Consider the following 20,897-nt stretch of genomic DNA (forward strand, 5'->3'; position numbering starts at 1 on the left):
CCCCTGATCTAAGGTTTTTTGGTGGGCCCCTGGTGTCCCAGTCCGACACTGTGTGCACCCCCTTCTTGCACTACCCACCCTTATCTACCAGATACCTTCAGGGGTTGGGTCCTGGTCTAGTCACACCAGTGCCTTCCCAGTAGTACTATCACTGATTGTCTGAATATGTCTCTTTGCCAATACTTTGTATTTGTCTAATGGGTGTAAGGCTAATACCAGAAATGGAGGATCCTCATCCTATGGATAAACTCTGATTTCAGTGCTACCATGTGTGTCTTCAACCAGGCAAACACAGCGGATTCAGGTATAGGCAAGAAAGAGGCTGATTCCTGCAAGATTTGTGGCCTGCATTAGTCTAATACAGTTGGGAGAGATTTTGCCTATACTACTATTGGGATAAACGGCTCTGGGAAGGGAGTGTGACTGTGGGATAGCAGGTATAGTAGGGAGAGATGGTGCCTATAGTAACAGTGGATAATAGTCTCTGGGAAGGGAGTGTGACTGTGGAATAGCAGGTATAGTAGGGAGAGATGGTGCCTATAGTAACAGTGGGATAATAGTCTCTGGGAAGGGAGTGTGACTGTGGGATAGCAGGTATAGTAGGAAGAGATGGTGTCTATAGTAACAGTGGATAATAGTCTCTGGGAAGGGAGTGTAACTGTGGGATAGCAGGTATAGTAGGGAGAGATGGTGCCTATAGTAACAGTGGATAATAGTCTCTGGGAAGGGAGTGTGACTGTGGGATAGCAGGTATAGTAGGGAGAGATGGTGCCTATAGTAACAGTGGATAATAGTCTCTGGGAAGGGAGTGTGACTGTGGAATAGCAGGTATAGTAGGGAGAGATGGTGCCTATAGTAACAGTGGGATAATAGTCTCTGGGAAGGGAGTGTGACTGTGGGATAGCAGGTATAGTAGGGAGAGATGGTGCCTATAGTAACAGTGGGATAATAGTCTATGGGAAGGGAGTGTGACTGTGGGATAGCAGGTATAGTAGGGAGAGATGGTGTCTATAGTAACAGTGGGATAATAGTATCTTGGAAGAGAGTGTGACTGTGGGATAGCAGGTATAGTAGGGAGAGATGGTGCCTATAGTAACAGTGGGATAATAGTCTCTGGGAAGGGAGTGTGACTGTGGGATAGCAGGTATAGTAGGGAGAGATGGTGTCTATAGTAACAGTGGGATAATAGTCTCTGGGAAGGGAGTGTGACTGTGGGATAGCAGGTATAGTAGGGAGAGATGGTGTCTATAGTAACAGTGGGATAATAGTCTCTGGGAAGGGAGTGTGACTGTGGGATAGCAGGTATAGTAGGGAGAGATGGTGCCTATAGTAACAGTGGGATAATAGTCTCTGGGAAGGGAGTGTGACTGTGGGATAGCAGGTATAGTAGGGAGAGATGGTGCCTATAGTAACAGTGGATAATAGTCTCTGGGAAGGGAGTGTGACTGTGGGATAGCAGGTATAGTAGGGAGAGATGGTGCCTATAGTAACAGTGGATAATAGTCTCTGGGAAGGGAGTGTGGACTGTGGAATAGCAGGTATAGTAGGGAGAGATGGTGCCTATAGTAACAGTGGATAATAGTCTCTGGGAAGGGAGTGTGACTGTGGAATAGCAGGTATAGTAGGGAGAGATGGTGCCTATAGTAACAGTGGGATAATAGTCTATGGGAAGGGAGTGTGACTGTGGGATAGCAGGTATAGTAGGGAGAGATGGTGTCTATAGTAACAGTGGGATAATAGTCTCTGGGAAGGGAGTGTGACTGTGGGATAGCAGGTATAGTAGGGAGAGATGGTGCCTATAATAACAGTGGATAATAGTCTCTGGGAAGGGAGTGTGACTGTGGAATAGCAGGTATAGTAGGGAGAGATGGTGCCTATAGTAACAGTGGGATAATAGTCTCTGGGAAGGGAGTGTGACTGTGGGATAGCAGGTATAGTAGGAAGAGATGGTGTCTATAGTAACAGTGGATAATAGTCTCTGGGAAGGGAGTGTAACTGTGGGATAGCAGGTATAGTAGGGAGAGATGGTGCCTATAGTAACAGTGGATAATAGTCTCTGGGAAGGGAGTGTGACTGTGGGATAGCAGGTATAGTAGGGAGAGATGGTGCCTATAGTAACAGTGGATAATAGTCTCTGGGAAGGGAGTGTGACTGTGGAATAGCAGGTATAGTAGGGAGAGATGGTGCCTATAGTAACAGTGGGATAATAGTCTCTGGGAAGGGAGTGTGACTGTGGGATAGCAGGTATAGTAGGGAGAGATGGTGCCTATAGTAACAGTGGGATAATAGTCTATGGGAAGGGAGTGTGACTGTGGGATAGCAGGTATAGTAGGGAGAGATGGTGTCTATAGTAACAGTGGGATAATAGTATCTTGGAAGAGAGTGTGACTGTGGGATAGCAGGTATAGTAGGGAGAGATGGTGCCTATAGTAACAGTGGGATAATAGTCTCTGGGAAGGGAGTGTGACTGTGGGATAGCAGGTATAGTAGGGAGAGATGGTGTCTATAGTAACAGTGGGATAATAGTCTCTGGGAAGGGAGTGTGACTGTGGGATAGCAGGTATAGTAGGGAGAGATGGTGTCTATAGTAACAGTGGGATAATAGTCTCTGGGAAGGGAGTGTGACTGTGGGATAGCAGGTATAGTAGGGAGAGATGGTGCCTATAGTAACAGTGGGATAATAGTCTCTGGGAAGGGAGTGTGACTGTGGGATAGCAGGTATAGTAGGGAGAGATGGTGCCTATAGTAACAGTGGATAATAGTCTCTGGGAAGGGAGTGTGACTGTGGGATAGCAGGTATAGTAGGGAGAGATGGTGCCTATAGTAACAGTGGATAATAGTCTCTGGGAAGGGAGTGTGACTGTGGAATAGCAGGTATAGTAGGGAGAGATGGTGCCTATAGTAACAGTGGATAATAGTCTCTGGGAAGGGAGTGTGACTGTGGAATAGCAGGTATAGTAGGGAGAGATGGTGCCTATAGTAACAGTGGGATAATAGTCTATGGGAAGGGAGTGTGACTGTGGGATAGCAGGTATAGTAGGGAGAGATGGTGTCTATAGTAACAGTGGGATAATAGTCTCTGGGAAGGGAGTGTGACTGTGGGATAGCAGGTATAGTAGGGAGAGATGGTGCCTATAGTAACAGTGGATAATAGTCTCTGGGAAGGGAGTGTGACTGTGGAATAGCAGGTATAGTAGGGAGAGATGGTGCCTATAGTAACAGTGGGATAATAGTCTATGGGAAGGGAGTGTGACTGTGGGATAGCAGGTATAGTAGGGAGAGATGGTGTCTATAGTAACAGTGGGATAATAGTATCTTGGAAGAGAGTGTGACTGTGGGATAGCAGGTATAGTAGGGAGAGATGGTGCCTATAGTAACAGTGTGATAATAGTCTCTGGGAAGGGAGTGTGACTGTGGGATAGCAGGTATAGTAGGGAGAGATGGTGTCTATAGTAACAGTGGGATAATAGTCTCTGGGAAGGGAGTGTGACTGTGGGATAGCAGGTATAGTAGGGAGAGATGGTGTCTATAGTAACAGTGGGATAATAGTCTCTGGGAAGGGAGTGTGACTGTGGGATAGCAGGTATCGTAGGAAGAGATGGTGCCTATAGTAACAGTGGGATAATAGTCTCTGGGAAGGGAGTGTGACTGTGGGATAGCAGGTATAGTAGGGAGAGATGGTGCCTATAGTAACAGTGGATAATAGTCTCTGGGAAGGGAGTGTGACTGTGGGATAGCAGGTATAGTAGGGAGAGATGGTGTCTATAGTAACAGTGGATAATAGTCTCTGGGAAGGGAGTGTGACTGTGGGATAGCAGGTATAGTAGGGAGAGATGGTGCCTATAGTAACAGTGGATAATAGTCTCTGGAAGGGAGTGTGACTGTGGGATAGCAGATATAGTAGGGAGAGATGGTGCCTATAGTAACAGTGGATAATAGTCTCTGGGAAGGGAGTGTGACTGTGGGATAGCAGGTATAGTAGGGAGAGATGGTGCCTATAGTAACAGTGGGATAATAGTCTCTGGGAAGGGAGTGTGACTGTGGGATAGCAGGTATAGTATTGAGAGATGGTGCCTATAGTAACAGTGGATAATAGTCTCTGGGAAGGGAGCGTGACTGTGGGATAGCAGGTATAGTAGGGAGAGATGGTGCCTATAGTAACAGTGGGATAATAGTCTCTGGGAAGGGAGTGTGACTGTGGGATAGCAGGTATAGTATTGAGAGATGGTGCCTATAGTAACAGTGGATAATAGTCTCTGGGAAGGGAGTGTGACTGTGGGATAGCAGGTATAGTAGGGAGAGATGGTGCCTATAGTAACAGTGGGATAATAGTCTCTGGGAAGGGAGTGTGACTGTGGGATAGCAGGTATAGTAGGGAGAGATGGTGTCTACAGTAACAGTGGATAATAGTCTCTGGGAAGGGAGTGTGACTGTGGGATAGCAGGTATAGTAGGGAGAGATGGTGCCTATAGTAACAGTGGGATAATAATTGCTGGGAAGGGAGTGTGACTGTGGGATAGCAGGTATAGTATTGAGAGATGGTGCCTATAAGTAACAGTGGGATAAATAGCCTTTGGGAAAGAATGTAGTTGTTACCCAGCCAGGCCCCCTTTGTTGTTGTCAAACTATAACACTCAGAACCCACCCACAACTGGAAACTTTCAAGGGTTCTGGGAGTTTTAGTTCAGCAACGCCATTAGAGGTCATAAAGCAGACAATTCTGCACTGCCTGGAAGCAAATATCTCAATGCAACTCATATCCCCTTCCCATTGACACCAATAGAATGTGCTGCAAATAGACTTTGCAGAGTCTCCAGAGTTTGCAATTGGCTTACACGATGCTTCCTACATATTTTATCCCCCCTCCCCAATGCATGATGGACATTTCAGATATTCACTAAATAACACATGTATTGACTGAACCTTAGTATTCAGATAATGGAACTTTTACTTCAAAAATCATTATTGCCAGAGAGCAGATTTTACTATAAGGAAAAGGAGGACACAGAGTAGGATTTTGGCCAAGACACAGTTTACCAACAGACATCAATAAAAGATAATTAAATGTTTATTACAGGAGGTTAAACAGCAGGGCTCCCTAGAAAGTCAATGCACTAGTTGAGTTCCCACTTAAAGAAAGCCGATACAGGTTAAATGGCTTTGAAAGCAGTTTTTGGGTGATCCCCTTTTAATCTGTCGCCAATATTAACTTTGCCTCCAATGAAAAAAAAAGCTGAATGTTTGCAAGAGTGTATTTTTCTGACTATTAATATGTTACTATTCAGCAGACCGTGATTGCCAATGAATGTTAGTACAAAATGTCCTTGTATCGTGCTCCAAAATCAATCTTTCCTCTAATGAGATGATACATTTATTAGCAGTTATTAGATATTAATTACAACACTTTGTTTGGCTAAAGAAGGGATTCCCTAAACTGCTTGTTGTTCTATCTGCTGGCTAGTACTTCCAGCTGTAAGGTATCCAGCGGAGGAACTGTTGCCAGATACTTATGAACCAGACAATTGCTTTTATCATTCTAAATCTACTAGAACAGTAACATCTAAGTGTTGATTAGCTATCACTATATCCCGATTACATCATATTGATGATATCATCACATATTGTACGTGTCACCATAGTGTTGGTCCCGCCTTGGGATCATTCTAATGCTCTGATTCGATACAAGTGTGGCCTATCCATGTGATCATTCGAATGCTCTGATTGGATACAAGTGTGGCCTATCCATGTGATCATTCTAATGCTCTGATTGGATACAGGTTGGTCTTGCCCTGTGATCATTCTGATGTTCTGATTGGATACAGGTTGGTCTCACCCTGTGATCATTCTGATGTTCTGATTGTATACAGGTTGGTCTCGCCCTGTGATCATTCTGATGTTCTGATTGGATAGAGGTTGGTCTAGCCCTGTGATCATTCTAATGCTCTGATTGGATAGAGGTTGGTCTTGCCCTGTGATCATTAGTGATGGGCGAATTTGCCCCATTTCGCCGAAAAATTAGTGAATTTAACGAAACTGCGAAAAACTCGCGAAACGTCAGTTTTTGACGCCGGCATCCATTTTTTTGACACCGCGAATTTTCGCGGTCGTTTTGCAAATGTATTCGCTAACGGTGAATCGCGCAAATTCGCTGCAAATTCGTGTCTGGTGAATAAATTCGCCCATCACTAGTGATCATTCTAATGCTCTGATTGGATACAAGTTGGCCTATCCCTGTGATCATTCTAATGCTCTGATTGGATACAGGCATGGCCTATTCCTGTGATCAGTCTAATGCTCTGATTGTATACAAGTTGGTCTAGCCCTGTGATCCTTCTAATGCTCTGATTGGATACAGGTTGGTCTAGCCCTTTGACCATTCTAATGCTCTGATTGGATACAGGCATGGCCTATTCCTGTGATCAGTCTAATGCTCTGATTGTATACAAGTTGGTCTAGCCCTGTGATCCTTCTAATGCTCTGATTGGATACAGGTTGGTCTAGCCCTTTGACCATTCTAATGTTCTGATTGGATACAGGTTGGGCTAGCCCTGTGATCATTCTAATGCTCTGATTGGATACAGGTTGGTCTAGCCCTGTGATCATTCTAATGCTCTGATTGGATAGAGCTTGGTCTAGCCCTGTTATCATTCTACTGTTCTGATTGACTGGTCTAGTCTAGTACAGCAGCCGTTCTAATGTCCAGTTAACAAAAAAACCCACAGTTGAGGAAAACTAAATGAAACTAAAATGACATAAGAAAAACTGAATTGAGCCACATGCATCTAATGGGTTAAAGTCTGTACCTTGCATTGCAACTTGGAATATTATCAGTTTTCTCAGTCTTACCCACCTCCCTACAAATGTGCCAGATGCCTGTTAGAGCCCACTCAGAGCCCACCATGCACTGAAATGATCTATTTCCTGAATTTGTGGGTAAATGCTCAATCACTAGTGAAGTAGAAAGCATTCCATATGCCCAGGCAAAGTAGCTACTGAGATATACAACCACAGTTATGAGTATTTCATGCTGCAAGTAGATATATAGGCACATGGGCTCTGAATTGTATATTTCCCCTTTTATATTCCCAGGGTTCTTTTACATTTTAACCCCTTTGAGACTAAAGATGCCCCACAAAAATCTCTTCAGGCAAGTAATCCTGGCCCCTAAACCTGACACCCTATACATTTCTGTAGGCACCCATAATCCGTGTAATACAAAATATGTGAGCAGTATGTATGTGCAGCAGTGAGCCAGCCTGCGGGCTATACCTAAACAAAAGTAATGATATAAAGTCATTTCCAGTTGCTATTGAAGAATTGCCGTAATTGTGCTCTGTGAAAAGATGATTGTGTTCCCTTCCACTGCTTTACATCAATTGCTCTTGGAATGGCTTACGGGAAACCCGTATCAGGTCCGCATCTGCTAGCAATTTCCATTACAATATTTAGGCCACGAATAAATAAGCATTTTGGAGTTTCTAAGGGAACTAATTTTCCCCAGGGATGTGATGTTCGCAGCCTTCAGACTGTTCTATGAACTACAAATCCCAGCCTCCATGTACACCCTTGGCCCGCAGGGTAATAGGACGGTATTATTTTTCTCTTGTCAGTCAAGCGAATCTGCCACCCTCAGCTGGCAACTCTTACACTCCTCAGTAGAGCTCAGTGATCAGTATTCAGGTGGCTACTTTGGTCTTCTTGCTCGTACTTATTATCCTTCTCTACTACTTGGAGTTAAAGGGCATGTAAAGGCAAAAAATAAAATCTCATTTTTACTTTCTTTAATGAAAAAGAAACCTATCTCCAATATACTTTAATTAAAATATGTGTACCGTTTTTATAAGAAACCTGACTGCATGCAGTTAATTTCTCCCTTCATTTACTGCTGTGGATAGGAATTGTCAGACGGCCCCTAACTGCTCTGCAGGGAAACAATCATACTTATGAACAGCAGGGGGAGCCCCCGCCTTACTTCCCAGCCATGCAGAACTAAAGCAGCTTTGTTTGTTTCCCTGTAGAGCAGTCGGTGACTGTGTAGAGATTTGTATTGGATTTTATTTTTGCCTTTAAATCCCCTTTACTGTTTCCAACTCCAGCTGCAGGGACAAAGATCATGGAGCCAGATTTAAAGAGATAAACGGAGATTCTATTTGAAGGATTATTTTGCTGCAGCCACTGGTTCTGCAGAGTTGAAGAAAGTTTGTATTAAACAATACAAAAACTATAAAATCCACATTAGATTACATGACAACACAGGACCCAGTGCAGTCTGTATATTCTGATTATTAATCAGTCTTGCTGTATCGATGTCTGGCAGATATTATTTGACTTGTGCTGTTTTGATGATTTATGATGATCCCTAAGCAGCCCAGACCACACTGAGCATGTGCACAGTCTTAGTCTTGCAAAGATGTTTAACAAAGTTACAAGATGGTGACCCCCTGTGGCCAACTTTGAAAGCATAAATTATTTGTTTGATTAGGCTTGTGGTGCAGTAAGTTCATGTTTATGTTTAGTATACAAAATACAGCATTTCTAGCCTTATTCTATTTCAGACTTTAATTCCCCTTTAATGAGGAAGGAGCAGTGTTAGATAATGGGTCACATGAGCCCAAAGCTGAAAATTATAAATGGCCTATTTCACAAGACGGGTTAATGGGGTTTTTATTTTTTAATATTATTATTTTTGTAACTTAAAAAAAGATTTTAGAACAGAATTATTATTAGCAGTGAAAATAAAGGAGAACTGAACCTTCTTAGTCATCATGGGGAGGTTCAGCACAGGACTCCTTCCCAAACTACTGCAACCTTGTTTCCCCCATACCTGGCAGAGATGCTCAGCGGGGTGGGTGGCCACTTCACTTCTGCTCCCTGGCTTCCAAAAAGGGAAATGCAAACTAGGGGCAGATTTATCAAGGTCGAATTGAAAATTAAAATTTTAGATTTTTTTTTCATGCTCAAAACTGTCAAATTCGACTAGGGAGTTATTCAAATTCGATTCGAGTTTTTAAAAAAATTCAAATTCGATTTTTTTTTCTAGTCATAACTGTCAAATTCGACTAGGGAGTTATTTAAATTCGATTCGAGTTTTTAAAAAAATTCGAATTAGATTTTCGAGATTTATATGCTCTGGCCATTTAAGAACTCGAATTTGACCAGGGATCAATTTAGAGTTGTTAGCAGCCTTCCTGGCATTCGAGTTTTTTTCAGAGAAAAAAATCAAAAATTCTAATCAAATTCGATTCGAGTTTTCGGGTCGATTTAATTCATCCGAGTTGGAAAAATTTAATTTTTTAATTAAATTTCAATTGGTTGAATTTTGAATTAATGGAAGTTTAGGGGAATTTTTAAAAACTCATATGAATTTCAAATTCGTCCTTTGATAAATGTGCCTTTAGAAGTCTGTTTTGAAAATATTATTATCAGGGAAAATTAAAGGGAAACTACTACTTGTTCATCAAAGGATCATAATAGGATCCCAAGACCCCTTCCCAAGCTGCTGCAGTAAAGTAGAGACTCACAATGGTGTTGGTGACTACTTCACTTCCACTCCCTGTTTCTGAAAAAACAACAGGGGAAACAGGGATATTTTGGTAGAGAGGTAGAAATTATTTGGGTGGGTGACCAGTGAAGGGCCCTATGATGGTTTAGTCTTTGAAAATGAAAGGTTTATTATCAGTTGTATGAACGTGAATGTGATAGGGACCTTAGATTGTAAGCTCCACTGGGGCAAGGACTGATGTGTTGTGATGGGTTTCACGTTTCGATTCGCCAAGAAATTTGTGAAACACATTGGGAGTCAAATTCATTTTGATGTGGAACTCTTTCGTCCAAATTCATTAAAGTCAATGGGCGTCCAAACAATTTTGACGCGCAACAATTTTTATTCGCACAATTTTGTCACCCACGACAATTTTTACACGCGCAACTCTTTTGTCCAGATGCACTATAGTCAATAGGCATCTGAATAATTTTTATGTGTGAGACAATTTTTACACGCCCGATAATTGATGCGTAGTGATGGGCTTTACGTTTCGATTCGCCAAGAAATTTGCGAGACTCTGAAAAAATTTACGAAACTGCGAACATTTCACAAAACACATTGGGAGTCAAATTAATTTTTATGTGCAACTCTTTCGTCCAAATACATTAAAGTCAATGGGCGAAATAATTTTGACGCGCAACAATTTTTATTCGTACAACAATTTTTTAACACACGACAATTTTTACACGCGCAACTCTTTTGTCCAGATGCATCCGAATAGGCATCCGAATAATTTTTATGTGCGTGACAATTTTTGCACGCACAACAATTTTTACACGCACAACGATTTTGTCCAGATGCAGTAAAGTCTATGGGCGTCTAAATAATTTTTACACACGAAAATTTTTATGCGGGCGACAATTTCTACACGCGCAGCTATTTTTCCATGCGCTACTCTTTTGTCCAGATGCATTAAAATCAATGGGCGGCCGAATAATTTTGAAGTTTTGTCATAGCGGATATTCCCATGGCAACTTTTTGCTGCAGTTTCGCTTAAACATTCGCCTTCAGCAAAATCCGGAAGTTCGCTGTGAATCCAGGCTTTGCGAATAAATTCGCCCATCACTACTGATGTGAAATCTCTACTAAGCACTGCGCTACAGTATATCAGTGCTATTTGTAAGGGTCATAATAAAAGGAGGTACAATATGTACTTGACCGAGTAGTAAATATTGAAGTCCATTATGGTACATAGAGGAGTTCCAGCTTCCTTGCAAATACTTTCTGCCATAGCAGCCAAGAGCAAGGGATATTTTACCGGAATTGCCCAGGAGGGAGACGAGGGGAGGGACCGCTGCTAATGGCAGCATCGTGGTTGTCTAGGAAACATGTCCTCTGTGCCATGGCAACCTATGCTCGTTTGGTGATGCAATGACAAGGATGCTCGCTATTCTGTCTATCTAGAAAATGTGTGTTGGATTTAAGGAAGCTGAGGGACAGGTCCTTCTTCCCCCTGCCCGCTGTGCGCTGAAGTATGCAAAGTAAATATAGATATATATATATGTATCTCCCTCGCCCCCCACAAGGCTGACATTCTTTCTGGGCAGAGTTTATTTTCCACTGGCTGATTATGAGACACAGAGATGTATGTTCAGGGCAGGAAGTAACCAGACGGATATCACGGATTGGGGATCATTGTGCTAATTACCTTGATCATGTGACGTCTCATCACACTCAGAGCAGCAAGAGGTTGTGCATTTGGGAATTAAAACTTTCTGGGCAGGTATTGTAGTCGGCACGCAATGCTTTAACTCTTTCAGCGTGCAATGAATCAGGTGTAATAAAAACTTGACTGTGTCACAACTCCCATCATGCTCAGCTAATAAACTAATATATAGATTTACGGATTAGTCGGCAGGTCTAACAAAGTGGATCGTTTATCTGGAAACCTGTTATCCAGAATGCTCCGAGTTATAGACAGGCCGTCTCCCATAGACTCCATTTTATCCAATTTTGTAAAAATGATTTCCCTTTTCTCAGTAATAAAAACAGTCGCTTGTACTTGATCCCAACTAAGATATAATTAATCCTTATTGGAAGCAAAACCAGCCTATTGGGTTTATTTAATGTTTACATGATTTTCTAGTAGACTTAAGGTATGAAGATCCAATTTGAAGATCAGTTATCTGAAAACCCCCAGGCCCCAAGCATTTTGGATAACAGGTCCCATACCTGTACAGGTATTGTTTATCTGGGAAGCCCATTATCCAGGAAGTTCCGGAAAACGGAAAGGCCATCTCCTATAGACTCCATTTTGTCCAAATAATCCAAATTTTTAAAAAAGATTTCCTTTTCCAAGGTCTGCCTGACTTGGCCAAACATTTATAGGGGGGCAACGAATCCAGGATTCGGTTCGAGATTCTGCCTTTTTCCTCAGGATTCAGCCGATTCCTTCTGTCCGGCCGAACCAAATCCTTATCCTAATTTGCATATGTAAATTATGAGCAGGAGGGAAATCACTTGACTTTTTTTTACAAACCAAGGAAGTAAAAAATATTTCCCCCTCCCCAGCCCTAATATGCATATGCAAATTAGGATTTAAATTTGGTTCTGTATTTGGCCGAATCTTTCATAAAAGGATTCGGGGGTTCGGGCCAAATCCAAAATAGTGGATTTGGTGCATCCCTAAACATTTATCAACTCTCCCAGCAAATATTTCATTTTGGTCTCTTTCCATAGTCGGACAAATTGCCTCTACTTCAAAGACGGAATCACTCAGGGGGGTCAGTACTTGGCATATATGGCCCTAGGCCTGACACATGTGATGTCAGAGTGTCCTCTGTACATTTGGGAGCCTCCCCATTTGGATGCCCACCAAGGCTGTGAGCATTCTGCTTGCACTTGTTCTATTCTAGGCCTCAGTGGAACCAAATGGTAAACAAACACATTAAAGATTGCAGACTCGGGCATTAGGGTATTGTCATTAGATTTATTTTTAGATGTAAGTGATCTTGTGTTACTTTCGCGGCCTTGCCCACACTTTTCTTCTGAAGTTATCGATAGCCTTTTCTGTGCCAGGGGGATGCGGCACTTGGAGTGACACTGGGAGTTTTTTTTTTTCTCACTCCAAAAAAAGCCAACTCAGTTCCCATCAAACATCGGGCACACATATATTTATACTGGCAGGAATGCACATCAGGAGCTAGGTCATATCCCCCTGCTTCCTGCCTAATTATATGAAAATGAGAAGCTGAGACAGGAGATTTAGATTTCACCATATGCTTCGCTAGGATGTTATTAATTGCTGAGAGCAGCGGCAGTCATCCTGTTACTCTAATGGGCAAAATAACAGGAGGTACACAAATGCCCACAATATCATGGGTACAACCCACCCAGGACAATTATATCCTTATAATAAACATAAGCCTGTATGTTTAATGATACCATCGGTTAAAACCAGTGCTTAATGATGTCACTTATATTTTTCTTTAAAAGTTGATAATTATTAAAAATATAAATATAATCTATCTTTCTATCTATTTAGCTATCATCTATCTATCTATATCTATTTGTTCTCTCCCTCTGTCTAGCTGTCTATTTGTCTTTCATTTATCTGTCTGTTTGTCTATCTATCTATTTGCTCTCTATCTCTCTCTCTCTTTCTCTATCTATCTATCTATCTATCTATCTATCTATCTATCTATCTATCTATCTATCTATCTATCTATCTATCTATCTGTCTATCTGTCTGTCTATCTATGTATTCTCTCTCTCTCTCTCTCTCTCTCTCTCTCTCTCTCTCTCTCTCTCTCTCTCTATATATATATATATATATATATATATATATATATATATATCCCTCTAGCTGTCTATCTGTCTATCATCTATTAATCTATATATCTATCTGGCTGTATATCATCTATCTATCTATCTTTCTATCTATCTGTCTATCTATGTATTCTCTCTCTCTCTCTCTCTCTCTCTTTCTCTCTCGCTATATATATATATATATATATATATATATATATATATCCCTCTGTCTAGCTGTCTATCTGTCTATCATCTATTAATCTATATATCTATCTGGCTGTATATCAACTATCTATCTATCTATCTATCTATCTATCTATCTATCTATCTATCTATCTATCTATCATCATGATAACTATCTATTTAACATTATCTCTATGTCAGTTATCACTCTCTCTATCTCTCTCTATTACATAATTTGCACACATGTGCTGATGCTGTAGATTAGGATCTATCCGTAAACCACTTTATCTATAATCTTTTCTCCCTACTATATCACACAGTGGGGCTCATTTATAAACACTGGGCAAATTTGCACCTGGACAGTAACCCATAGCAACCAATCAGCAATTATCTTTTTTTCAGACAGCTGTAGGTTGGGCACTGAAAGCAATGATCTGATTGGTTACCATGGGTTGCTGCCCAGGCTCAAATTTGACCACTGTATATATATGTGATATCCCATAACCTCACTTGTCAGGTGTGTCTGATTGTCCAGCTGCTCTGAGTCATGTGATCAAATAGCAGGGAGTTGTTACAGGCGATAAAACCTGTAAACATTAAACATTAACACTATATTGTAAATGTGCGCATTTCTTTCTTCTTTTTTTTTTGCAGCCTTTAGTTCCCCTTTACTTTCTGTCTCATGGTGAGGAGACGAAGCATTCAGTTTGGGCACAATAAGTAAATGGTACTGAGAAGTGGCATAGAAAGTCAGAGATTTCTCCTCCTACAACATGGGGATGTTTAAACAAAGACATTAGGTGACTTGCTCTGTACAACCTGCTTTTTGCTTGTATTGAGCAGACAGTGAGATCTGCCAGCAAAGGAGCATATGCTGAGGCAGGCTGCTGGGAAAACGGAAACTAAAGATAACAAAAATTAGGGCTTTGTGGCTGATTGCAGAACTACATTTCCCAGCATCCTCTTACAGCCAAGGTCATTTAAAGCGGAAATTTGCCTTAAAGGGGTTGCTCACCTTTAAATTAACGTTTAGTTTGATGTTGACAGTGATATTCTGAGATAATTTGCAATTGGTTCCCACGTTGTATTACTTGTGGTTTTTGAGTTATTTAGCTTTTTATTCAGCAGCTCTCCAGTTTGCAATTGCAATTTCAGCAATTGGGTTGCTAGGGTCCAAATTATCCTAGCAACTATGATCTGAATTAGAGACTGGAATATGAATAGGAGAAGCCCGAATAGAAAGATGAGTTATAAAAAGTAGCAATAACAAAACATCTGTAGCCTTACAGAGCATTTGTTTTTAGATGGGGTCAGTGACCCCCATTTGAAAGTTGGAAAGAGTCAGAAGAAGTAAGCAAATACTTTAAAATGTATAAAAATTAAAAAAATTACGCCAAAAGGAAAAGTTGCTTAGAATGAGCCATTGTATAACATACTAAAAAAATGTAATTTTAAAGGTGAACCATCCCTTTAAAATAATTTTTAGCATGATGTGACCAGACTTTTTTGTGCTCTGTCCCTGTTTATGGATATTTGGTCTGGGTCCCCAATCCTCATAAATAAAATATTTGTACTTATTGAAATAAGTATATAATTTTTTTAAGGGAATGTCAGCCCAAACATAATTTTTGCCTAATCAAAAAAAACAAACAAAACATAATTCTAAGAATCTTTGCAATATACCTTGATTACAATTTTTCTATGGTTTTAGGGCAGACACACACTGGGATTCGGGGAGATTAGTTGCCCGGCGACAAATCTCCTCTTCTTCAGGGCGACTAATCCCCCCGAACTGCCTCCCCTGCCTTCCCGCTGGCTAGAATATAAATCGCTGGCGGGATGGCACTCGGAGCACTTCATTTTCTGAAGTCACCCGAAGTTTCCTTGTGAGGCGAGGGGGATTTGTCACTGGGACTCCCTGAATCTGGTCGTGTGGCCAGACCCATAAGGAAGTGATTTTAGTTGTTTAGTAGCCTAAAAAATTGCCACCCCCAAGTGAATTTGGTTTTCCTGAAAGGCAAATCATTCAACAACCACAATGCAGAAACAGCTGCTAAAGAATACTCCAGTCCAAAACACACGAAACTTTTATCGGAAGGTTAACTTCCCCTTAAATAAATGAAGCTGGGGCTGTTGCATAATCTCCCATTTCTGAAGCAGGGAATTGGATAAAATCTCCTGGAAGTTCAATTAGCTTGTGAAGATGTAAATAGCTTGTGACGATGTATATGTTGGGACTAAATGACAATATGGAAGTTCCACCCAGGATCAAATCTCTAAGCTCGTCAGGCCTGAGGGTTTCTCTCTGTCCCCTTAATCTGATTCCTAGAAATGTTTAGCCTGGTATTTCCCGAATTCATTGCTTCCAATTCTGAAAACACTCAGGGTGAGTATCAGGGTAATTCTGTGCTGCTGATAAGACTCCCTGTTGGCTTTGAAAAGTTCTCGGAGGTAGTGATGGCCGAATAAATTTGCTTGGCATGAACTTACGCAGAATTTCCGCATTTCGCAGCCAGCGGAAAAATTAGCGTAAAAGCCACTGTGTCAAAAAGAAATGTGTGCACGCGTCCAAAAAGTAACGCAGATAAAAATTTAAATTGACGTGCATCAAAACAATTTTGATGCCCATTGACTTCAATGCGCTTTGCAGATTTTTTGGCGTTTCACAAATTTCGTGGTAAATTCGTCCATCACCACTCGGAGGCATTTCGACCACGGCAGATTTTATAGGTTCTAGCATATGTATATTTCCATGCTTGTCCTGCTTGTCTTGCCTGAAGCGTTTCAGGCACTTCCGCCCTTAATCATAGGCATTAAGGCCCGAAGTGCGTCAGGCAAAATATGCTGTTTGTCTTTTAATGTGTATAAATAAAGATACATGTTTTTAAATAACTATCTGGTGTTGCGGAGCTCCATTCTATTTTCCTCTGCAACAGCACCAGGTGCCAGAGCTAAAGATGAACATGGCTAGAAATGCTGTATTTTCTATATAGGGCTTACTAACCAATTCAGAGGTTCAGCAGCCCTATAATAGTAATGATCTCAAGTTGTCCCAAAGCAGCTCCCATCTTGGATCTTGTAGGCATCTATTGTGTGTCAGTGGCTCTGCACATGCTCAGTGTGCTCTGGGCTAAGCTTGGTGTAACACAGAAAGACTGATCATCTGTCTGTTTCTCCCATAGGCATCACCTACTGAGCTGGAACTGAGCAGAATGCGGCTGCTGATGCCCCAGGCCCTGTCGGTGGAATATATGGATCAGCCTTTCCAGAGACAGAGAGCCGTCAGCACCGTTAGCGTCCTCACTAACGCTCTGGAAGGTAACGTAGATTAAGTTCTTTCTGTAGGGAATCAGATACTTATTAGATACTACATGCTGGATGGGCTGATCAAGGAATAGTAACAAGTGGCCAACAGAAATCTATAGCAAATTAAATGAGGGCAGTTTGCTAGTTAGACAGAAAGTATGAGTTAGCGCTTACATGTTTATTGTTTATGTCATTTATTTTTCTGTTAAAGGAACAGTTCAGTGTAAAATAAAAACTGGGTAAATAGATAGGCTGTGCAAAATAAAAAATGTATCTAATGTAGTTAGTTAGCCAAAAATGTAATGTATAAAGGCTGGAGTGACTGGATGTGTAACATAATAGCCAGAACACTACTTCCTGCTTTTCAGCTCTCTAACTCTGAGTTAGTCAGTGACTTGAAGGGGGGCCATTTGGGACGTAACTGTTCAGTGAGTTTGTAATTGATCCTCAGCATTCAGCTCAGATTCAAAAGCAAAAAGTTATAACCATGTGGCCCCTCCCCCTCAAGTCACTGATTGGTTACTGACTGGTAACTAGTGATGGGCGAATTTGTCCTGTTTCTCCAAAAAAATTGCGAATTTCCCGCAAAATTCACGAAACAGCAAAAAATTAGCGAAACTCAAGTTTTGACGCTGGCATCAATTTGCGAAAATTCCGATTTTATTCGCCGTTGGCAAAACACGGAAATTTGCCGCAAACTCGCGTCTGGCCAAAAAATTCTCCAATCGCTACTGGTAACCAATCAGTGGAAACCAAGAGAGCTGCAAAGCAGGAAGTAGTGTTCTGGCTATTATGTTACACATTCAGTTACTCCAGCCTTTATACATTACATTTTTGGCTAACTAACTACAGTATATAAGATACATTTTTTTATTTTGCACAGCCTATCGATTTACCTAGTTTTTATTTTTACACTGAACTGTTCCTTTAAAGGCAGGCTGCTGTCAGTCAATAATGAACACCAATAGTCCCAATATATGTCACACCTGCACTAATTGATCACTAATTACTAATTACCACCTCCCTTGGTAGTGATCTGTCTGCCTGCAATGCCTGGCACCAAATAAAACCTTCCTTTGCTGATGATGGGATCTCCTTTCCTCTAGTATGTTACTTATAGTATATTGCTGTTGTATATAATTATACATATAAGGTGGGCTTTAAGAGATGTAAACCCCCAAATGAACATATTCATGTATATATTTATTCTTGCTTTTATCTGATCTGTCTCAGAGCTTGAGGAATCCCGGCAGAAGTGCCCTCCATGTTGGAACCATTTTGCCCAGAGTTACCTTATCTGGGATTGTTGCTCGCTCTGGGTAGACATTAGGAATGGGGTGAAATTTGTGGTGATGGACCCATTCATTGACTTGACCATTACGATTTGCATTGTCCTCAACACACTGTTTATGGCGCTGGAACACTACAAGATGACGTCAGAGTTTGAGAACATGCTCTCTGTTGGAAACTATGTAAGTATCTTTATAATACTGCTCTCATTTACAGATACTGCACTTCACTTGTCCTTGTGTCAAATTGATGCAAATGCATCAATTTTATGCATATGAAGAGCTTAAAGGAGAACTAAACCCTAAAAATGAGTATGGCTTATGATGGCATATTTTATATAGTGAACTTATTGCACGAGGCTAAAGTTTCAGCTTGTCAATAGCAGCAATGATCCAGGACTTCAAACTTGTCACAGGGGGTCACCATCTTGGAAAGTGTCTGTGACACTCACATGCTCAGTGGGCTCTGATTGGCTGTTGAGAAGCTAAGCTTAGGGCTCGTCACTAATTATCCAGCAGAAAATGAGCTTCCCTGGCTGTAATATAAGCTGATCCTATACCTATAGGGCTGATTATTAAATTCTGATGCTAATTGCACTGGTTTCTGTGCTGCCATGTAATAAAGAAGGGGAGCTACTGGGGCATCTTTGGAGACTCAGATCTTTACTGCTAAAGGGCTGTGGTTGCCTTGGGCTGGTACAGAACATCATGTACAACATTTCTAGCTACTTCTTTAGTTAAGATTAAGTTCTCCTTTAATGCATAGTTCTCATTTGTTTTATTCCTCTAAACTTCTGGTTTACAGACTCAGTTTGCAGTCCTAGGCTTCCATTGTCTCTCAAGCTGGCATTCTTTTAACTTCCACAGGCCTTCTGTTATTTTATAATGGTAAAACCTGAGCTAGCACTGCAGGTTAAGAGCACAGGGGCATGGCTGAATGGAGATGCAAATTTCACTCTGTGTTCATTAGTGATGGGCGAATTTCTCCCGTTTCGCTTCGCCGAAAAATTTGTGAATTTCCAGCAAACTTCGTGAAATGGCGAAAAATTTGTGAAAAAATTGTGAAACTTGAAAATTCACGCCCACGTCCAATTTTGGACGCCCGTCTGAAAAGTCGCTTGCGTCAATTTTGAGGCCGGCATTAAAGTCAAAAGTCAACATACGAATAGTGTTGACTCGAGGTGAGTTTGACACGATCGACTTTTCAGATGCGCGTCCACAATTTTTTTGCTGCTGGCGAATTTTCGCAGGATTTTCTTGAATTTATTCACCAGCGGCGAAACGCGGAAATTCACTGTGAATTTGCGCCAGACAAATTTATTCGCCCATCACTAGTGTCCATAAATTTCCTTACATAGGACTAATGGTCTTCATGTTTGACTATGCCATAAAAGTTTGTTTAACATTGGAAATGGGACCTGGCCAGGACTGCAGGGAATAAAATGAAAAATAATAAAATATCAAGTGAGCAGAGAGAGGCAGGCCACAGAGATTTCTTTCCTGTAGTCAGCAGTCACATTCCCCCTGCCCATAATTGGCATAAGTGAAATCCTTTGAGGTTTGGTAATAGAACATACATAGGAATGATCACGGAGCTGACAGGGAACAGCCCACTGCAGCCCGAGTCCTCTCCAGCCCTATCAGTTTTTTGCTTTCTCTGATAAAACATGTAAAGCTGTCAATACGGGGAAAGGCACCACAGGCGAGTTCTGAGGGTTTGGGGATATGTGCACCTTGGTGACCACCCAGTCCCAGAGGATACACTTTGTTTACAGTAATAGTAAATCTGCATTTAAAAGGTAGCAGATCAAGTTATTGACAGTGCATTAGTCGGAATAAAAAGCTGAAAAGAACACGCCAGGCAACATTTCAAAAGTTCACATGAGAAGTTGTAGCTCTTGTGCCCTGTTCTGGGTCTGCCTGTCTATATTTAGCAGCTGAAGTTCCTGTGGGAGATGCCATATCAACCATGTTACCAGGAATGGCATCAAGATCAGTCAACAGAACAGCAAGCCTACTGAGGAAGGGGGGACAGCAGGATCAGAACTTTGTTTCCTTCAACCAATTCATATTATCTTCTTCACACCCACCTTCGTATCTCCAGATGTTCAACTGCAGCTAAGCTCCATGCTAAGGCAATGGGGAGGCTGGCAATTAAAGTTTACTTCCCTGGCAAACAAACATGGAATATCTAAGTAGCAGGATTCGAATTCGGCCGAATCCTTCTGTCTGGCATATGCAAATTAGGGGCAGAGAGGGAAATCAAGTGACTTTTTGTCAGAAAACAAGGAAGTAAAAAATGTTTTCCCCTTCCCGCCTCTAATTTGCATATGCAAATTAGGATTCGGATTCAGTTCGGTATTCGGCCGAATCCTTCGTGAAGTATTTGGGGGTTCGGCCGAATCCAAAATAGTGGATTCGGTGCATCCCTATATCTAAGGGCAATGAAATATTAAACTGAATGTAGTATTGAGTAGTCTCCCACCAGAGAACGCCTACGATTAAAATAAAAAAGGTGGATGATGGAAATTGCCTTAGGCTGGGGGTGGCCCACAGAAAGATCAAAAATTGGGAGTTTTTCTCCAAAAGTAAAGACCAAAATATGATAAAAAAAATTCAAGTTATGTGCTAAGACATACAGGTGAGCGCCTGATGCATTTTGTGCCTACTGGGGCACTTACTCACAGCCTATGATTAAGTTCCCCAGTAGGCACGAAATGCATCAGGCGTTCACCTGTATGTCCTAATAAATTACTTGAATTTTTTATCATGTTTTGGTCTTTACTTTTGGAGAAAAACTCACAATTTTTGATCTTTCTGTGGGC

The 20,897-nt window shown here is 41.3% G+C and overlaps 1 protein-coding gene across 4 annotated transcripts in view; it reads left to right on the forward strand.

Annotated features, from left to right (window-relative positions):
- LOC108718723 (sodium channel protein type 5 subunit alpha) overlaps positions 1–20,897 on the forward strand; it is a 220,458-nt gene that overhangs the window by 116,879 nt on the left and 82,682 nt on the right. For all 4 annotated transcript variants that reach the window (XM_041565779.1, XM_041565781.1, XM_041565780.1 and 1 more), the window contains exons 13-14: positions 16,660–16,795; positions 18,017–18,255. In XM_041565779.1, coding sequence (XP_041421713.1) covers positions 16,660–16,795; positions 18,017–18,255 — 375 coding nt within the window. The remainder of the gene's footprint in view (positions 1–16,659; positions 16,796–18,016; positions 18,256–20,897) is intronic.

This window comes from Xenopus laevis, chromosome 6L (assembly GCF_017654675.1).
Source record: "Xenopus laevis strain J_2021 chromosome 6L, Xenopus_laevis_v10.1, whole genome shotgun sequence".
Lineage (NCBI taxonomy): Eukaryota > Metazoa > Chordata > Amphibia > Anura > Pipidae > Xenopus > Xenopus laevis.